At 40.5% G+C, this 20,641-nt stretch overlaps 2 protein-coding genes across 2 annotated transcripts in view; both read left to right on the top strand.

Moving 5' to 3' along the window:
- LOC101018659 (keratin-associated protein 1-1) overlaps positions 1-1,255 on the top strand; it is a 48,884-nt gene extending 47,629 nt beyond the window's left edge. The window contains exon 3 of the mRNA XM_031657094.1: positions 35-1,255. Within this exon, the coding sequence (XP_031512954.1) occupies positions 35-647 (613 nt within the window). The 3' untranslated portion in view covers positions 648-1,255. The remainder of the gene's footprint in view (positions 1-34) is intronic.
- A 15,611-nt stretch (positions 1,256-16,866) lies between these two features.
- Positions 16,867-18,890, top strand: LOC103878831 (keratin-associated protein 3-1). The gene has a single exon (XM_009190573.3). It carries the CDS (start codon positions 18,338-18,340, stop codon positions 18,632-18,634), a length of 297 nt encoding a protein of 98 aa, XP_009188837.1. The 5' UTR covers positions 16,867-18,337; the 3' UTR covers positions 18,635-18,890.
- The last annotated feature ends 1,751 nt before the right edge of the window (positions 18,891-20,641 follow it).

Below are 20,641 nucleotides of genomic sequence, written 5' to 3'. Positions count from 1 at the left end.
CCAGCCCCTGTGGATATCCCAGCTTCTCTACCAGTGGGACCTGCGGCCCCAGCTGCTGCCAGCCAAGCTGCTGTGAGACCAGCTCCTGCCAGCCACGCTGCTGTGAGACCAGCTGCTGCCAGCCAAGCTGCTGCCAGACCAGCTTCTGTGGGTTTCCCAGCTTCTCAACCAGTGGGACTTGTGGCTCCAGCTGCTGCCAGCCAAGCTGCTGTGAAACTAGCTGCTGCCAGCCAAGCTGCTGTGAGACCAGCTGCTGCCAGCCAAGCTGCTGCCAGACCAGCTTCTGCGGATTTCCCAGCTTCAAAACCAGTGGGACCTGTGGCTCCAGCTGCTGCCAGCCAAGCTGCTGTGAGACCAGCTGCTGCCAGCCAAGCTGCTGCCAGACCAGCTCCTGCGGAACCAGCTATGGCATTGGTGGTGGCATCGGCTATGGCCAAGAGGGCAGCAGTGGATCCGTGAGCACCCGTATCAGGTGGTGCCGCCCAGACTGCCGTGTGGAGGGCACCTACCTGCCCCCCTGCTGTGTGGTGAGCTGCACACCCCCATCCTGCTGCCAGCTGCACCACGCCGAGGCCTCCTGCTGCCGCCCGTCCTACTGTGGACAGTCCTGCTGCCGCCCAGTCTGCTGCTGTGAGCCCATTTGCTGAAAGCCAGTTTGCTTATTTTCAATTGCCTACGTCACAGTATCTCTGAACTGTTCATCCCTTGACCACCCCTGGACCACTAACAAGTTCTCGGACTTTGCATTGTCTGTGATGGAGACTACTAAGTATAAGAGTTCACAATTCTATCTGATTCCATTCTACAGTGAATACCTGGACTCTTCACTGCGGACACAGAAATGCTACAAAGTCACCTGCTGATCATCAGTTTGCTTGGGATATACTATTTCTGATATTTCTGCAGGATTAAAAATTACTGACATGTTGTGGAATTTATCCATGAGAGCTATCCACAAGTCTAATGTTTCTATGCTTTATAATCCATATTTATCTTGTTTACCTAAAAGTTTTTGCAACATCAAAGACACCAAATTATAGCCAGGTGACATTCCTCAAGTGTCACCAGAGAGAATGGAAGCTCATTACCCAACATTCAGCTTCTAAGAAGTAGGCTGGACTTTCTACATTTTAACATCTGATCCATCCCTTGATTTTTGGATCATAATGATCTTGCCTGCTGGATATTTCAGTTATATCTGTAATACAATGTCTTCTGTCATTTCTTAATAAATAGTATATACTAGGCAAAGAAACCATTGTATTTGTTTTCACTTGTACATCACCTGGTTTAACTGCTTATAATTCAAGAATGTCTACTTGAGGCTGGGCGCGGTGGCTCACACCTGTAATCCCAGCACTTTGGGAGGCCAAGGCAGGTGGATCATGAGGTCAGGAGATCGAGACCATCCTGGCTAACACGGTGAAACCCCGTCTCTACTAAAAATACAAAAATTTGCCAGGCGTGGTGGTGGGCACCTGTAGTCCCAGCTACCCAGGAGGCTGAGGCAGGAGGATGGCGGGTGAACCCAGGAGGCAGAGCTTGCAGTGAGCCAAGATCGCGCCACTGCACTCCAGCCTGGGTGACAGAGCAAGACTCCGTCTCAAAAAAGAAAAAAAAAGAAAAGAATGTCTACTTGAGGCCAGGAGCAGTGGTACACACCTGTAATCCTAGCAATCTGGGAGCCTGAAGCGGGCGGATAACCTGAGCTCACGAGTTTGAGACCAGCCTGGGCAACATGGTGAAACCCTGTCTCTACTAAAAATACAAAAAAAAAAAAAAATTACTGGGCGTGGTGATGTATGCCTGTAGTCCCAACTACTTGGGAGGCTGAGGCAGGAGAATCGCTTGAACCTGAGAGACGGAGGTTTCAGTGAGCTGAGATCGTGCTACTGCACTCCATTACACTATGCGATAAATTGCAATAAGCTCTCAAAATGGCAATTTTCTATATATGACACCAAAGAAGATATAAGGTGCACTAAACAGTTAAGTAATGGTAAAAAGACATACATTTCCAAGTCCAAAGCAAACGTGGGAGCCTTTCTTTTATTGAGGATCATTGGCCATGTAAGGGTAGGTGGACAATGAAAGGGATGAAGCAAGATGAATTAGAGTATTAAAGGATGGAGACAAGAATGAAAAGGGGGAGAAGAGAACAAAATAGAGGAGAAAAGACAGAGAGAAGACACAGTGAAAAAGGCTAGGTACGAGAGGCTGAAAGAAAAGGAGGAAGAGTGATGGAGAAGACACATCTGAAGGGGAAGGAGGTGAACCAGCGTGGCCTTGCTAGTACCACACGCTGTGCATATGCCAAGTACACATCATGCGAACTTTGCTTCACATAACATCTACACCAATCCTGTGAAATAGATATTGCGATCCTGGCTTATAGATAAGTAAGTCTAAAAGAAGTTAAATAGCTTGCTTACAGTCACATAGCTCATAAGTTTAGAAACAAAACTGAATCTGAATGCAACTCTGCCGACTCCAAAATTTATGGAGAGAATGAAATTAAGAAAATGGATATAAAGGAAAGTGTGGGAAAGTTTATAAGATTTAAAGACGGCTATTTCGGAGACTGTGGGCTTCAGAATAAGTTACTCTGTGCTGCTGGTTAAGTTGCGGTCTCAGAACTCCACACCCTCCCTACTATACTCAGCTTTGTGATGTTAGTGATGAAATCTGCAAGCCACATTGTTGCTTTTCCAGCTCTCCATGTTAGGCCTTGCTCCAGCCAGCCAGCACCCCGTCCTCAGAGTTCTGAGTCAGATCCACTGGGACTATCCTCCTAGTTCAGAGACATCAGAATATGTGAAGAAAAAATATGACTGTCAGTTCTGCAGGACCCAGCCTCTAAATGTATACATTTTAAAAACTCCTAACTCTTCCTTTGTTCCTTCAACCCTTGGGTCAGTAGCTGCTTCCTGTAGTTGCTACTTCCATGTTCAAATAATTGGCATGGATTTTGTCTCCTCATTAGGTGCTGACTGACAGAAAAGTTGTTACCAGGAGTGGTCCTGGAAAATCGACCTTCATAGATGGGAGTTGGGGATTGCTTTGGCAAAGTCCCTGAGCTTGAACCCAGTGTTAAACTCCTTGCCAATGAAAAATGAAATGCATCGCATGCAATAGCATCACCATTATTACTTTGGTTGTTTAAATAAAGTACCTATTGAAATAAGTGGCTTGGGAGCCCAAGTTGCTGCTGCTCTTGACTCTTAAGACAGTCATGATGATTATAAGCGTTGTTGTGGAGGATGTCTTCTGAGTGTACTGCGTGCTTTCAGAAAGAAAAATGGCAAATTCAAGACTTTAATATCTCATGTCAAGTCATAATCAGAGATCCAGAAAAGATTCAGCAGCAGCCCTAAAATAATCACTTGTTTCTTATAGCCACAGGACTGGTACTGTCCCATATTAAACACTAACTAAATTTAATTGTGTGAGTTGCACAATTGAAAGGTAAGTTGAATTCACAGCTTCAACAAGACTGTCATGTGAAAGTTAGGGGTTTGACAAGGAAGAAGTTTTAGAATTGAAACCTGGCATAAGGGTTTCCATCTGAACTCAAAGGGGGCTGAGGATCTTGAATCTCCAAGTCATTCTGAGCTTCTTTGACCAGTAAAAATAGATTTCCCCCCTGAGTCTGATGAGAACAGCTGTCCACTGCTGGAAAATCCTCTAATAATCTCACTTGGGAAAGGTACTTATATGGAATTCCTATCGTCCTGAATAGCCACCATAACTATATCTTTTTCCTACTAGTCCTGTACTTCTGATCAAATTTCAGATGCTCCATAAGGCAAATATGATGTATCATCCAGGAAAAATAGCTCATACATGAAAAAACATGCCATAGGCCAAAATCCAGAATACTGACAACACCAAATGCTGACAAGATTATGGAGCAGTAGGAACTCTCATTCATTGCTGGAGGGAATGGAAAATGGTACAGCCACTTTGCAAGGCAGTTTGGTGGTTTCTCACAAAACTAAACATATTCTCACCATACAATCCAGCAAGCATACAACTTGGTATATACCTTAAAAAGTTGAAAACATATGTCCACTCAGAAACCTGCCTATGGATGTTTAAAGTAGCTTTATTCATAATTGTCCAAACTTGAAAACAACCAAGATGCCCTTCAGTAGGAGAATGGATAAACTGTGGTACATCCAGACAATGAAATATTATTTAGCACTGAAAAGAAATGAGTTATCAAGCCATGAAAAGACATAGATGAGATTTAAATGCATATGACTAAATGAAAGAAGCCAATTTGAAAAGGCTGTATACTGTATGACTCCAAGTATATGACATTCTGAAAAAGGTAAAACTATGAAGACTAAAAAAAATGAGTGGTTGCCAGGGGTTATGGGTAAAAGGGGTGGAAAAGGAACAACAAAAAAGGATTTGAGGGCAGTGAAACCATTCTGTATGATACTGTAAGGTGGGTACAAATTATGTATTTATCTAAACCCATAAAATGAACAACAAAAGTGAACCCAAATGAAAACTTGGACTCTAGGTGATTATGTGTCAATGTAGATTTATCAATTATAAAAAATGTATCACCCTAGCAGGGGATGTTGATAATAGGGGAAGCTACACAGGTGTGAAAACAGGGGGTATATAGGAAACCTGTGTGCCTCCTGCTTGATTTTGCTGTGAACCCAAAACTACTCTGGAAAATAAAGTGTATTTTTAAAAAGCATTATTGCATTATTATGTATTAGCAGAAACCTGAGGAATATGTGTAAGTGTATTTTTAGGGTAGTAAAGCAAAGAAGATGGAATATAACACGGTCTCACTCTAATAATCTCACTTGGGGAAGTTGTGTGTAAGGAATGCCTAAATGATGTGATTACACTTAAAGATTCTGGATGTAAAATTGTTGTACAAAGAATTATTCGGTTTGTTGGCTTAAACTTGAAATCAATAATGGTCTATGTTTACTGATGCTCAGGTGTCGGGACTTTTTTGACATAATGTAAAGGAAAGGAATCAAAGACTTAAGGAGATAGGAATTTTGGAGAAGATTTATCATATGACACTGCACACATACGCATCGCCAAGTAACTTCCCACAGGTCCCAGAGAAAACTGCCTTCACCCAAGGCTTTTATATTCATAGGGGACTCTTGCAGTAGCCTAGGTATGATGGTGGAGACACTCTCTCTCTCTTTGATTTCAGTAGAGATAATAGGATCTCAGAGCAGTGGAAGTTAAGTCACAAAACTTGACTACCAAAGTAAAAGTAAGTGCAGTTGGCCTGTTTGAATTGCATGGGTCCACTTACACACAGAATTTTTTCAACCAAACACTGATTGAGATACAGTATTCTCAAGATGCAAAACTTGCATATATGGAAGGCTGACTTTTCATAAACACTCCACAGGGCTGAGTGTGAGACTTGAGTATGAGCAGATTTTGTATATACAGGAGACCTGGAAAAAATCCTCCCCACCCAGTACACTGAGAGACAACTGTACCTTCACTGTAAAGAGAAATAGAGATATAGTGGGAGCCAGAATGCTTTGACCCACAGGGATCTGTCAGTAGTTAGTTTATTATGGTATCCTTGGAATGAAATTAAGGAGAGGCGTATTAAAATGTTGGTTGATAACTATACTCAGATCTTCGGGGGATTAGTTTCCAATTGCTCCTCTAACAAATTACCACAAAATTGGCAACCAAAAACAACACAAATGTATTATCTCACAGATTTTGTGGGTCAGGAGTACAGCAGGGCATGGTGAGATTCTTTGCTCTTGGTCTTACGGGAATAAAACCAAAGTATCAGCTGATTCTCATCTGAGGCTTAGTTTTCTTCCAGGAATTGTTTTGTTGGCAGGATTCATTTCCTTCTCACATTTTAATATAGTCCTTCCTTCTCACATTTTAATATAGTCCCCTCCATCTTCAAAACAGCAATGGTAGGTCAAGTTCATGTTATACTTTGAATCTCTCTGATTTCCTACCCTACCCCCGCTTCCCTCTCCAATGTCCTCTTCTGCTCTCAGCTAGAAGAAAATGTTCTGCTTTTAAGGGCACATATAGTTACACTGGATGCACCTGGATAATTCAGGATACTCTCACTATCTTGAAGTCAACTGATTAGTAACCTTAATTACATTTGAAATGTCCCTTTTGTTATGTAGCAAAACATAGCCATGGTCATGACAAGGGCTCAGAGGCCTTGGAGGCTGAAATTCTGCCAATCACAGGAACTATTAGACATTAAGTTGACTCTAATTTCTAGAGACCCAAATGCCACTGGCCCTCCAAAAAAAAAAGTGGTGACTTTTGGTAGCCAGATGATAGTTAGAATCTTGGTCTACGTCTGAATCACAGTAGACCCAGTGGGCCTGCAGAATAATCACACAATTTGTGAAAGTATAATTGGAATTATCATGTTTGACAACTGGCAGAATCCCCACATTGGCACACTGGCCTGAGGAATAAGGCTCATTTGGAAAAGGGGTCAAGTTGAAGCCCCCAGGAGTTTCCCTTGACACAAGAATGGTAAATAAAAAAATAGTACTATATTGATGGGAAAATTTTGAAGATGGGTTCCATTATCAGAGACTTGGAAAAAGCTGGATTGTGATACCTACCATCTCCCCACTGAGCTTGTTTATCCTATGGACAAAGCAGATAAACCCTGGAGTATAACAGAACAATTATATATTATTATTATTTTAAATGAATTCAGGTGGTGACCTCAACCGGAGAAGATGTCCCAAATGTTGTATCTTGAATGGAGCAAATTAAGACAACCCCTGGCACCTGGTATGCACCTATTGACATGAAAATGCATTTTTCTCTGTATCAGGGCGACCAGAAGTACTTTTCTTTGACCTGGCATGGCCAACAGTAACATTCCAAGCATTGCCTCAGGGCTATGTCAACTATCCTGCTCTCTGTCCTAATATACTCATGATATTAATCATCTTGACTTTCCACACAACATCATAGCAGTCCACTACATCTATGACATCATGCTGGTTACATTTGATGAGCAGGAAGTGACAAGTACCTTAGAGGACTTGATAAAACATTAATGAACTCCAGGGCAAGAAACAAACTCTACAAAAATTAAAAAGCTCATCACCTCAGTGAAGTTTCCTGGAGTCCAACTGTCTGGAACATATTGAGATATCCTTTCCAAGGTGAAAGAAAAACTGCTGTATTTTAAGCTAACTTCAACTAAAAAGGCACAACTCTTGGTGGGCATTTTTGTATTTGGGGGTCAATATATACCATATTTGAGTGTGTTATTTCAACCCACTTAATGAATAACTCAAAATGCTGCTAGGTTTTAGGGGGGACAAGAGCAAGAGAAGGCTCTAAAAAGTCCCAGCTATGGGTGTGGTGGTGGGCACCTATAATCCCAGCAACTTGGGAGGCTGAGGCAGGAGAATTGCTTGAACCTGGTAGGCGGAGGTTGCAATGAGCCCAGATCATGCCACTGCACTCCAGCCTGGGCGACAGAGCAAGACTCCATTAGAAAGAAAGAAAGAAAGAAAGAAAGAAAGAAAGAAAGAAAGAAAAAGGAAGAAAGGAAGAAAGGAAGAAAGGAAGAAAGGAAGAAAGGAAGAAAAAGGAAGAAAGGAAGAAAGGAAGAAAAAGGAAGAAAAAGGAAGAAAGGAAACAGAAAAGTCCCAGCTATAATTCAAGCTGCTATTTCATTTGAGCCTTATAACCAGCACATCCAACCGTATTTGAAGTGTCTATGGAAAATACAGGCTCACTGTATGTAGCCTCTGGCAAGCAGCAATAGAAGAATTATAGGTCAGACTTCTAAGGTTTTGGAGAAAATCCATGCCCTCCTCTGAAAATAACTACTGTCCTTTTAAAAAACTACTTCCAGCTTGCTAGTGGGCAAGAACTAGAAAAAATGGAATGACTGTGCAACCTGAGCTTCTCATGCTTAACTGGGTGTTATCCACCCACCAAACTATAAGGCTGGATGTGCATAGGAGCAATCTATTAAGGCAAGGGTCCCCAACCCCTGGGCAGTGGACCGGTACCAGTCCGTGGCCTGTTAGGAACCAGGCAGCACAGCAGGAGGTAAGCCACCGACCAGAAGCATTACTGCCTGAGCTCTGTCTCCTGTCAGATCAGCAGTGGGATTAGATTCTCACAGAAGCACAAACCCTATTGTGAACTGTGCATGTGAGGGATCTAGGCTGTGGGCTCCTTATGAGACTCTAATGCCTGATGATATGTCACTGTCTCCTATCACTCACAGGTGGGACCATCTAGTTGCAGGAAAACAAGCTCAGGGCTCCCATCGATTCTACACGATGGTGAGTTGTATAATTATCTCATTCTATGTTACACTATAATAATAATAGAAATAAAGTGCACAATAAATGTAATGCACTTGACTTATCCTGAACCAACCCTACTGACCTCCCCAGTCCATGGAAAAATTGTCTTTCTTGAAGCCGGTCCCTCATGCCAAAAAGGTTGGGGGCCACTGCTGTATGCTATATCCCAAGCTAAGTAAGTGTCATATGAACTTAATTTCATTGAGTACTTACATCAATCCTGTAAAATAGATACTGTTACCTTACCTTCGTAGATGAGGAAATCAAACCTAAAGGCAGTTCAATAGTTTGTTCATAAGTAAAACACAGAAATACAAACCCAACTCTGACCCCAAAATTCATGATGAGACCACGAAGTTAAGGAATTGGAAGTAAAGATTGGTGTTGGGAGATTCAGTAGATCTAAGGATATCTCTCTGGGCAGCTGTGGGCTTCAGAATAAGTTCCCCTTTGTGCCATTACGTTCCTATTTCTCGGCTCCAAGACCTGCTTTCTGTACTCTGCAAAACACAGCGTGACTTTGCCCATTGTTCTGTTAGGCTTTTCCACTAGGGGGCGACAGAGGAAAACTGCAAAGCTGGAAGAGTAAGGTGAGATTTGTTCCTTCTTTCTGCTCCATTTGGGGCTTCCTGTATGCTAAGCAGATCCCAGGATAATCGCCCCAAGTCACACTTCTCAGTCCAGCAGGTGCAGATCCTGCCCATGGCAGCACACGAATTCAGTTTGCAGTTTTCTCAACACTTGTAGAACCAGCTTCATTGTCTCCTTTCCAGGGTCACCAGGACTAACCAGTCCTCTCTTAAAACAACAGTTTCAGCTCTACAGGACATCCGCCTCTCTAAGGTTTAATTCCTTGCCTCTTACATTTAAAGCTAGGCCTTTAAAGCTTCCCTTGAAAACCAGGACTTTCTGCAGTTTCCACATTTGTGATATTTTAGAGTCCTCTTTCAATCCTTTCAGTTCTCTAGTGAACAACTTAAAAATTCTTCATACAAATTTTATTCAATAGAAAAAACAGCATTTGGTTCTCACCTCCTGTGGGACCCTAACTGTTATACTCTTATTGCCTTTGGAAAATTCGATTATTTAGTGAGCCATTTGTACAGAATGTTCACTTACTCCCTTTCATTAATCACCATAGTGGATATGGGAAAAAAATTATCTCAGAGCTTTGGAGATGGTAGTCAGAGAATTACAGCATTTTAGGCCTGACAGAATCCAACTGAGAAACTAGAAAGATTACTTGGCAACGTTAAGCTCTGTAGTTAAGAAAGTTCCACCTTTTCTACCAAAAGCCTTCCATGAAAAGTGGGATGTGCCCAGACACCTGACTGCAGACGGCCCTTTGTTAACGACTGATTTATCCCCCAAATCATAACTCTGACTTAAGAAACCTATTGTCCATCATGATTATTCTGTTAAATGCCATTAGACAGAATTAGTTTTAAAAGCTCAAAGACACAAAGGGATTTTGAGAAACTTGAAGGGAGAAAATGTTGAATCATCACATCAACTAAAGCATGAAAGCCTTAGGTAAGACTGGAGATTTAGAGTTTAGTAAAATCGTTTTGTGAGGTTGAGAGAGACTAATCCAAAGCACCAAGTATTATGAGCCTATGTTGGCCTATTCATTTCTAAGCATGTTCTCTTTGTTCTTCTTTGTTCCTGCATTACAAATATGACATAGAGAAACAGGACTGGTACACTACACAACACGAAAATCAAAATCCCTGGCTTTTAATGGGTTAACACTTAATATACAAAATGTCAAGACTTTTGCTTTCTCAATTTTTTAGTATCTTATTTATTTTAGTTGCATGAATGAAACACACCAAATATTTTCCCAAAAGGATCAGAGAAGTCTTTTTCCGAATGGGGTCACAGTAAAGAACTACAATTATGTTAACTCTAAGACAGTACTGACTTGTTCAAAATATGACACCTGTGACCCTGAAAAAAAAAGATCCTCGTGGGCTGATAAGCTCACGGTAGGAAGAAGGGAAAGAACTCAGGATTTGCAACTGAAGCCAGGAAGCATGAGGAAGTTAGAGAAGAGCTGGAGATGACAGAGGTTGACAGCAACAGCCACAAAAAGGCTCTTAAAAGAAGGAAATTCAAGGTTCTCTATTCAGGAGAGGTTGAGGGAGACAAAACAATAGAATCCTAGAGATAGAATTCGGCAACTCTGAGGTTAACGTTTTTACCCTTTATTCCTACACTTGTTGGTTTAGTGATCAGACAAGGCCAAACGGAAAGAGAGCTGCACAAAAGCCACAGATAGAAGTTAGAGGGAACTGGAAGCTGAGATTAGAAGTAATACGAAACACTTGCTTTGTGTGTTAACACGTACTAAGCAAAACAAACTTGTCATGTTGTTTTTCAGGGGTCCCCAAGTCCCGGGCTGCGGAGCGATAGCTGTCCCTGGCCTGTTAGGAACTGGATCACACAGCAGGAGGTGAGCAGCAGAGGAGCAAGTATTCCCGCCTGAGCTCCGCCTTCTGTCAGATCAGCAGATCGGCGGCAGCATTCGATTTTCATAGGAGCGCAAAGCCTACTGTGAACTGCACATGCGAGGGATCCAGGTTGCACACTCCTTGTGAGAATCTGTCTGAGATGGGACAGTTTCATCCCAAAACCATCCCACTCCCATCCCACCCACAGTCCGTGGAAAAATTGTCCTCCATGAAACCAGTCCCCTTGTGTCAAAAAGCCTGGGGACTGCTATTGTGTTTGAGTATAGGTTAACAATTTGATCACCCTAAAGACGTTTTTAACTGTAGGAAGGGACAGAGAGTGGGATGAGAAAGGAATCAGAAGACCTGAGTTTAAAATCCCAAATCTACTCTCACTCACTGTGACCTTAGACAAATATTCTCAGAAGCTCAAGGCTTTGTATTGTATATCAAACAAGTTCTATTATGTCACAGTATTGCTGTGAATAATAAATAAGGTTATTAATAGTAATATGCCTGCATATAGAAAGCTCAAAATTTTATTTTTCTATTCCTCTCTCCATTCAAACGTATATGTCTTCAGGAGCAGAAAGCCCCTTTTGGTTGTGGAGAGAATAGCATGAGCCAGATAGTCATGTGTGGAAAATAGCTTTAAAATAGGAAAAAGCATTGCTTAAGATGTTGTTGTGGTTCACTAGAATAAAATGAATCACACAAAATGATCATCTCATTCTCAGTTCAAGCGCTTCATAGTAACCAAAATTTTCATCTGTGTGTTGAAGCCTTCCAAATCTTCACCTCCAGCACTGAGCGTTGTGTACTCTCAAAAATCAAAACACGCTTAATATTTGTGGGAACGTTTTCCTCATGTTATCTTCCTCCTTTCTGCTCTTTTCATCCCAATGAACTCAGAAGTCAAATTTCCACTCAGGAAAACTGACCAGCTATGATTACAAGCTGTTGCAATACATCTTATTCTACAGAGGAAATTCCTAACTGTATCAGAATATAAATTGTATCACTTCATGTAAATCACAGAGAGTGATCAGAAAGACAGAATGAGGAAGAAGTTACGCTCAAGCAGATAGAGCACTTCTTTAGTCCCCTCTGAGTAATAAATCCTGCTAGGCATTTGTGATGGCTGCCTCCTGAAAAAGGCAACGTGGTAGAGAGGACATGAGGAGCACACACTACTTCCCAGTGATCTCACAGGGCTCCAGCAAAGCAAGGTCGAGGGGCACAGTGCCCTTTGTGGAGGTGGGGTCTTCACTGGTTACAAAAACTATAATGAAGACTATCAACAGGCAGGCTTCCCAGGCCTGAGAAACCTAAAAACTAAACTCCCAAATTTAGCCCTAGATGCCCTATTGTTGGAGAGAAAGAATACCTGAAAATGTCAGGGAAAAAAAAGCTCCAGCCTCCCTCTGCTTATTTAGTAACAACCATCACACCTATTAGAATCATTTACTGAGGACTTACTATGTTCCAGGCACTGCATTGCACATTTTAATGCTTTCTTTAATTTATTCTTTAAACATCCTATCAATGTGATAGTAACATTAGCCATATTTACAAATGAAGGAGTTAAAGAGGTAAGTTCCCTGCCTTAGAAAAATATATACCAGTCGTTCTCCATGGGTCTACTTAATTCAAGTTCAAACTCCTCATCCTGGGGTCAAGACTCTACTTCTTGCTTTTATCTCACACAATGGTTCTCTAGACACACTGCACTATTCACGGCTTCCTAACAACCATTTGTTCTTTTCCGCTTCTTCTATGCATTTACTGCTGCTGTTCCTTACAGCTGGAATGCCTTTCCTACTCCTCTGCCTTGCATTCAAGCCCTGTGTACCCTGAGAATCCCAGTAAATTCTATGATATTTAAGGGTACACCATGTCCTGCTTGTCCTTGAATGTCCTCAGTCTCCTAGCACAGTACAAAGCAAATACCAGGTGCTCAACAGAGATTGGTTGAAATAAACCAAGTTATGTATTTTCTCTTGAAAAATGTAATAATCAATAATAGAGAGATTATAGATTAATGTATAGTGACTAAGAACATAGACTATGGAGCCAGATGGCCTTGGTTCAGATTTTAATTCCACCACTTACCAGCTATTGACCTTGAGCAACTTACTTAACTGCTCTATGCCTCAGTTTCCTTTAGGTATAAAAGAGAGGATAGCTTTAATACCAGCCTCATAGGGCTGTGGTAAGAATTAAATGACATGATGCATGTAATGCACTTTTTTAAAAAATCTGTTACACAGAAAATTCTGTATGAGAGTTTGCTCTTTTCATATAGTCAACTATATGTTTAGTAAAATAAGTTAAAAACTCAAAGTATATTTTAAACCCTAGTGTCAGCTAATATTTAAATACATAACAATTAAGTCTCTTAATTTCAAAAAATTTTGAGTACTACAGGAGTTCTTTGGAAAAACAGTGATTACTTAATTCAATGCAGGAGTCGGATTTATGTAATCAATTGAGAAAAAAGTCTCTGATTCAAAATAAAATTGTAAAGTACAACTATTGCTAGAAAATAATTCCAAGGATGAAAATTCCAAAGCTTACTCTAGAATAATTATAAGTTTAAATATCTCAATATTTCACATAGTAGGCAGCTTCAAATTTTATTTCACCAGTGCCTGGCATATAGTAGGTACTCAAATTTTATTGAGTGTCTATTTTCCTAAACAGATTAATTTAGTTAATACATATTTTTATATATTAATCATACATAATTATCTGTTACTATCTGTATACTCCACAGCCTACAACAATACATGAGAATTAAACTGAGAGCCTAGGGTTCCCAGGAAGAAATAGGTAACACTTCCAGCCAGCTGGCTAAGCAACCACTTGCAAGAATGTTGCATGTGCCACGTGACTGAAAGCTATGAGATCAGCTCTGCATGTTGCCAGATGACAACTATAGAGACTATCAGATGCCCTCAAGTGGAAAACACCACTATTTCCTTGAAAAGAAATTCAATTTGGGGGTAATTTTTAGTGCAAGCTAATAAAGGTGGCAAGAGATATATCAGGCTTGACTATACCCACAAACTGGAAAAAAAGAAACAATCTGATGCAACTGGAAAAAACTCCCAAAGTTCACCATTTAACCCAAGCCCAGAATCCTTTGCGTGAATGCTCAGCAAATAGCACAGTAAACAAAGAATACATTGATATCAATGGCAGCCCTGATACCAGCCATTCTTTCTTTCAATCTATATTACAAAGGAATGAATGCACTGGCAGTTTCAAAGATCATGCAATTCAGGAAATGAAGACCACATGTTTTTACTTACTAGGCATTTTTATTAGGATGACAAACTTTAAAGGTTTCTATATCCTGCTTTTGTGAAGGGATGAAGAATTCCAACAGGCTTTAGGAAAATTGAGTGGCCCTGAGGTGTGAAGCTTCCTAACACCCCTGCTGACTCAGGAGGTGCCACTGTGGAAGGCGTTTCCCAACAGCCACCCAGAAATTCACTGAGTTGTTGGGAGATGGATGTTGGTAAGGCACAAAGTGGCTCACAGCAAAACATGACTAACGCACATAAAAGTGACTATCTCATAAAAAAAGCAAAATTTTTCCCATATGTTGGAGCCTCCCAAATCTTCACCTCCAGCTGGGCTTCCCCTCACGGCTTCAGGACGCTTTGTCTGTAGGTCCCAAACTAAATTCATCTCCAATCCCTTTCCTATCACTCCAGACAGCAGGCTTTTTCATGAGTAAATCTGACACCTAGATATGATCCTTGGCTCCACGCATCCTCTCAATCAGCATGACCTTTCATCTCCACTTTCAAAAGGGCTTCCAAACTCTACCACCTCTTAACAGTTCATCAAAAACTGGCATCAACTGTCTATCCTCACACTTTCTAGTCGTGCCAGTTTCCACTTTGCTCTGCTGCAGTTCATTTTCCTTTGAACATAAATCGCACCTTATCACTCCCTTCTCGAAGTCATCCAGTGGATTTCAACACCCTTAGAGTAAAATCTAAACTGTGTAGAACAACTAAAAAGTCCTACACGCCCTGCCACCTGCCACCTTCTGTATCCTCATTTCCTATACATTCCTTCTCTTCACTGTAGTCCAGCCACTCTGACCACTCTAATTAAGGTAGGTACACTCCCCAGCACTTCTCTGGAGTTCTTATTTATTCATTTCTTAGTTTTTTATTGTCTGTTTCTCCCACTAGAATTAACACCTTGACAACAAGGACCTTATCTGACCTGTTTATTGCTCTATGCTTAGCACCTAGCATAGTCTTAGACATTTTGTTGAAGACATTAATAAATTTTAAAAGTACATGAGCATAATCTACAGTTACATAAAATTTAATTCCACAAAAGTATTGATTTCGTGCAAGCGATTGCTATCAGGTGAGCCATCATTCGGTGTGACTTTAACATTATTACTTAATATCCTTACTCTTGGTTTCATCATCTGTGAAATGGGTGCAGTAACTGTGTACCCCATAGTGATCTTAAAGGCTGTAAGATATAAGAAGATACACAATAATACTTAGCACCATGCCTGACACATGGTATACATCCAATACGTGCAAAGTGTTAGCAGAGGATTAGTGTTCCCATTACCTTAAAAACAAAAATATTAATTTTATTGTGGAAACTGATGTACTACCCAGATGGTGGTCCCTAAAAACTGAATGATGTGGTAAGAAATCTCTGATAAGTCCCTCTTCTCTATTTCCACAAAACTATGATATCTTCTAAGATACTCCTTACTCCTCTAGAACACCCAAATAGCTTCCTAATTATTGTCCCTGTCTTCAAATTACCTCCTTTCTACAGCATAGTCTTTTGATTACGAAAATAGATCTAAACCCAACTCCCCTTGTGGTCCCAAGACCTTCAATGACCTGGCCCCATCCTTCCTACCAATCTTACACTCAACTAATCTTGAGGGTCCTCTGCACTGTAGTCAGACAATATCCCTAAAGCAAGAGGGAATCTGGCACAGTGATTAAGGCCATGAAATCTGAAGCCACACTACTTGGCTTCAAATGCCAGCTACTCACTCACTAGCTACTTAGCCCCTCTGTGCCTCAGGTTCCTTGTCTGTCAAAGGGCAAGGATAATATCATTGCATACATCATCATAAGGTTGTTCTAAGAACTGTATGAGACAATGCATGCAAAGCACTCAGCACATTACCTAATACTTAGTAAGTGACAATGATAACCATGATGAACCTCCCCTCAAAAACTACAGTGTATTTCCAAAATCTAGTCATGTCACATACCTGTTCAGCAACCCTTAGATAATGACCATTGCCTACAAGATAAAGTTCAAAATCCTAAGTGTAGGATACTAAGCACAGTACAAATTCTTCATGCTATGGCACTAACCCATCTTTCCACCTCCATTCCAACAGATTCAGAACCTATACTTCAACCAGGCAACACTTTTTGTCCTCTCATGAGTGCCCCGTGGCATTTTGTTTTAATGGCTGAAATCCCCTTCCTATTTATCTCTATCTGCTAAGCTCCTTTTCACCCTTCAAGATCCAAACAAATGTTCTCCTTCTGTGAAGGGCTTCCTAAGTTTTCCAGGTAAAGTCTATAGCTTCTATCTCTAAACTCTCATATCATAACCTGGAAAATCTAAATGTACAATCCTTTGTTATTGTTTGCTGGTTTACTTCTCTGTGTCTCTCTTCTTTTCTATGACCCCTGTAAGGGCAGGAGCCTATTGTGACTTTTTGCATGATGCCCAACGTACAGCAGGTGTTCAATCAATGAGCATTTGATATGTAAATTCTAATTTTGATATGTAAATATCTAAGAGAGATGTAAATTCTAGCATAGGAATCCAAAACTGCAAAATCATTCCAATAAGAAAATGGCTAAAATGAAAGCAGTTTCATGCTAAGCATTTTTTTTAATCCATCATCTTGTTGATTTGCATCTCATTTGGCTTTTGATTCCTCTGCATTGTACAATTTTCTACTTGTCTTTAGAACTTGAGCCATCTTATCTGAAAAAATGGGTCAAGAAAATATATACATGTTTTTAAACCTTTCTAAGTAAGCTATTTCTAACGGTTTTACCAGTTCAATATTTTTCCTATTCTAAAGTAATTTTAAATCATACTAAATTTTCTACCTTCATCTACTTTTAAAACTTTATTTTTAGAGTTTTAGTGGTTTAGATGAAACTTGGAAATGTCTCTATTCTGGACCACAGAGCCTGGAAATAAGACGGGGGTGTTCGATGTTTTGGCTTCCCTGGACCACTTTGAAAGAAGAAGAATTGTCTTGGACCACACGTAAAAAACACTAACACTAATGACAGCTGATGAGCAAAAAAAAGAAAAAAAAAAAACCACAAAAAATCTCATAATGTTTTAAGAAAGTTTACAAATTTGTGCTGTGCTACATTCAAGGCCATTCTGGGCCACATGTGACCTATGCCGCAGGTTGGACAAGCTTGCTGTAAGCTGTTGCTAAATCTCCCCAAGTATGTTCCATAAAGCACTGACCTATAAAGCTAATCTCTGAAAACAAACAAAAAGCAGTCCACGGTCAAGTAAGTTTGGAGAAAAACATATGCTCTATCTTTGTATTGAAAAGTCGTAGAGCACCTTAGCACATTAAAGGCTCCGAGAGGCCCAACGATGAAGAACTCAGCCTTTCCCAAACTTACTTACCAGAGAACCCTTTCAAGTCCCTTGGAACCGGTGTTCACGGAACTCAGTCTGGGAAATACTGCACCATTTAGCTTCTGAATGGCCCAATACAACTAGATTTTTGGTCATAAATAATCTTCATTTATAACACAGTTGGATGGAGCTTAAAGGACACCCATCTTTGTCACCCATGCAGGTCTTCATTCCCACCTGCAGGTTCTTACCAAGTTATCGTTCACAGCATATTTGAAAGAAATGGAGAACAAATGATTTGTTACAGCTCTGTAAAAAGTGCCTCTTTACACAAAACCAAAATCTATTTCTCTATAGATTCTATCCATTCATCTTCATTCATTTCTTGGAGCCACAAATAATAAATCTAAAATGTGATATCACTTTTTCAGCCAGAGGGCCTAAAGGATCACATAGAACCTTTGGTCACTAGTAGAACAACAAACAAAAAGCTTACTTGTCCTCTTCATCTGAAAAGTAAACAAAAGAAGTGGGAAAGGTTTGCAGATGCCTGGCATACCAAGCCATTATTAGTGAGGGTATAATGATTAGAAGATAATGGCCCGGTACCTTTGAAGACTGGAATGAAGCTTTCTGTGTAGTGACACACTGGCAATGTGAAGAGTCCTAATTTGACAACAAAACAACCTAAATCTCTTTTATGAGGTGAGCAGTGTATCTTAGGTAATAAACACTTAAGTAATTAGACGGTTTTTATGGAGATAGCTATAAAGTGAAACATGGGGAAAAAACCCTCAGTAATAGGCTGACGCCCAGGGAGATGGGTATATAAGAGCCAGGGTAGAAGAGAGGAGCATCGAGACACCAAAGGACTTCTCTCGACTCAACAAAAACCCACCTCCCATTGCTATGGATTGCTGTGCTCTCCGCTCCTGCAGCGTCCCCACTGGCCCTGCCACCACCTTCTGCTCCTTTGATAAAAGCTGCCGCTGTGGAGTCTGTCTACCCAGCACCTGCCCACATGAGATCAGCCTCCTTCAGCCCATCTGCTGTGACACCTGCCCCCCACCCTGCTGCAAGCCTGATACCTATGTGCCAACTTGCTGGCTGCTCAACAACTGTCACCCGACTCCCGGCCTGAGTGGGATCAACCTGACCACCTATGTTCAGCCTGGCTGTGAGAGTCCCTGCGAGCCCCGCTGTTAACCAGCCAAGTCTGCACACGTTCCGTGAGGTGGCTGCCCAATGTCCTCTGCACCACCCAGGCTTCAGCACTCACTACTGCCTACATCAAGGCTAAGGCCATCCCAATCCCCGGGGCCAAGTCTTGATGAATCTTCTTAATTCTTTGCTCCTTTCGGTACAGTTGGAGACCTCCTTTCTGTCTTTTAGGCTATTTCATCACTCTTGAGAAATAACCATTTTGACTATTTGTTAATAAACTTTATTCTGGCTTAGCAAATATGACCTTGTGATGATTTATTTTCATGTTTCCCATTAGGGAAAGTGGAATGCCTACCTAAACCTGAACAGCAAGTTAACACACTATCCAAGATTTACCCCAACAGAATAAGAGCTCTCATAGTGGAATTTATCGAAAAAATAGACACTGGTTATTTGTGACAGGTTAAAAAGTAAAAAATGTGGTAGTTCATTTATAGAATCTTTTTATTTAACAGATATTTATTTAATAGATATTATTGGAAGACATCCACTGTGCAAGCACTATGCTAGAGTCTAGAGATTAATAGAATGTTTTTAAAATACTGGATTTTAGTTTCCATTGATTCTGACATTGATTTTTCTTTCTTCCTTAATTGACTAAATGAATTGATCACTGTGCTGGTGTGTATAAATAATTTGATCATCCTAGTCAAAGTCATCTGAAATTCTGAGCTCAAAATGCAAAGCAATTTTGAGAAGCATATACATCCATTTCTTCCTATATGCTGCCTTCCAAAAAAATCCATTTTGAATTAATATCAGCATTTATTGAGTATTCATTGCGCCCTCAAATGGGGCTTACATTGGTTTACATTAGTCATGACCATGATTAGAAGTTTGCTAGTCTAAGTGACATATAATATCATGACAATGAAATATACTTAAAATATCAGACCACAGTGTAGTATTTTCTATACACCAGAAATAGTCACACAATTCTGAGAGCAAAAACACACAGTTTCTATTAGAACAAAACTTCTACGATAACCACTAATTCCTAATTCATGTCCTTATTTATCTTAGAAAAATCTAAGTGCAATTAGGTCTTTGCGGAAAATAAAGGTATGGTGAGATACACACACACACACACACACACACACACACACACACACACACATATACTTTTAGACTTGCCTTTGGCCTTTGGGCCAATTGCTTCCCTCTCAGTCTCAATTTCCCTGTTACTAAAATGGTTTCCCACCTATAGTTTGGTTTCCTACAGTCTCAGTTAGCTTGTTATTACTTTCTGCCTTGCTTTTGTCTCAGGATTATTGTGAGGACCAGATGTCCTCAAGTGTGGAAACCACCATGTCCACAGCATCAACCTGTTACACATGAGAGACTCCCACCATTACTGCCACATGGCAGTTCCCAACTTTCTCACCAAAAAGCAGCTTTTAAAAATATTTATTTGTTTGTTTATTTATTTGTTTATTTCAGTAGCTTTTGGGGTACAAGTGGTTTTGGTTACATGGATGAATTACACAGTGGTGGTGAATTCTGAGATTTTGGTACACCCGTACCCGAGGAGTATACATCGTACCTAATGCGTAGTGTTTTGTTCCTGGCCTGGTTCCCACCCTCCACCTTTTGAGTCTCTAAAGTCCATTATATCACTCCATATGCATCTGCATACTTAGTTTAGCTTCCACTTATAAGTGAAAACATGGTTTTTTGTTTTCGGTTCCTGTGATTTCCCACTCCATTTCACTCAGAATAATGGCCTCTAGCTCCATCCAAATTGCAGCAAAAGACATTGTTTCATTCTCTTTAACAGCTGAGTAGTATTCCATGGTATATATATATACACCACAGTTTCTCTATCTACTCATTGGATGATGGATACTTAGGCTAGGCATCTTTTTATTTCTTGAAATATGTATTTTTCCCAAATGGCTTTCTTAAAAAAGTTTAATAATTCCTTCATTTTTGTTCATACATACATTTATAAATATCAACGACATGTTTAGGATTATTATAGAGTAACCT

Source organism: Papio anubis, chromosome 17 (assembly GCF_008728515.1).
Source record: "Papio anubis isolate 15944 chromosome 17, Panubis1.0, whole genome shotgun sequence".
Lineage (NCBI taxonomy): Eukaryota > Metazoa > Chordata > Mammalia > Primates > Cercopithecidae > Papio > Papio anubis.
This window is presented reverse-complemented; position numbering and strand designations above follow the sequence as displayed.

Excerpts from the sequence above, each read along its gene's own strand:
- LOC103878831 (XM_009190573.3), top strand. The coding sequence starts at position 18,338 with ATGGATTGCTGTGCTCTCCGCTCCTGCAGCGTCCCCACTGGCCCTGCC.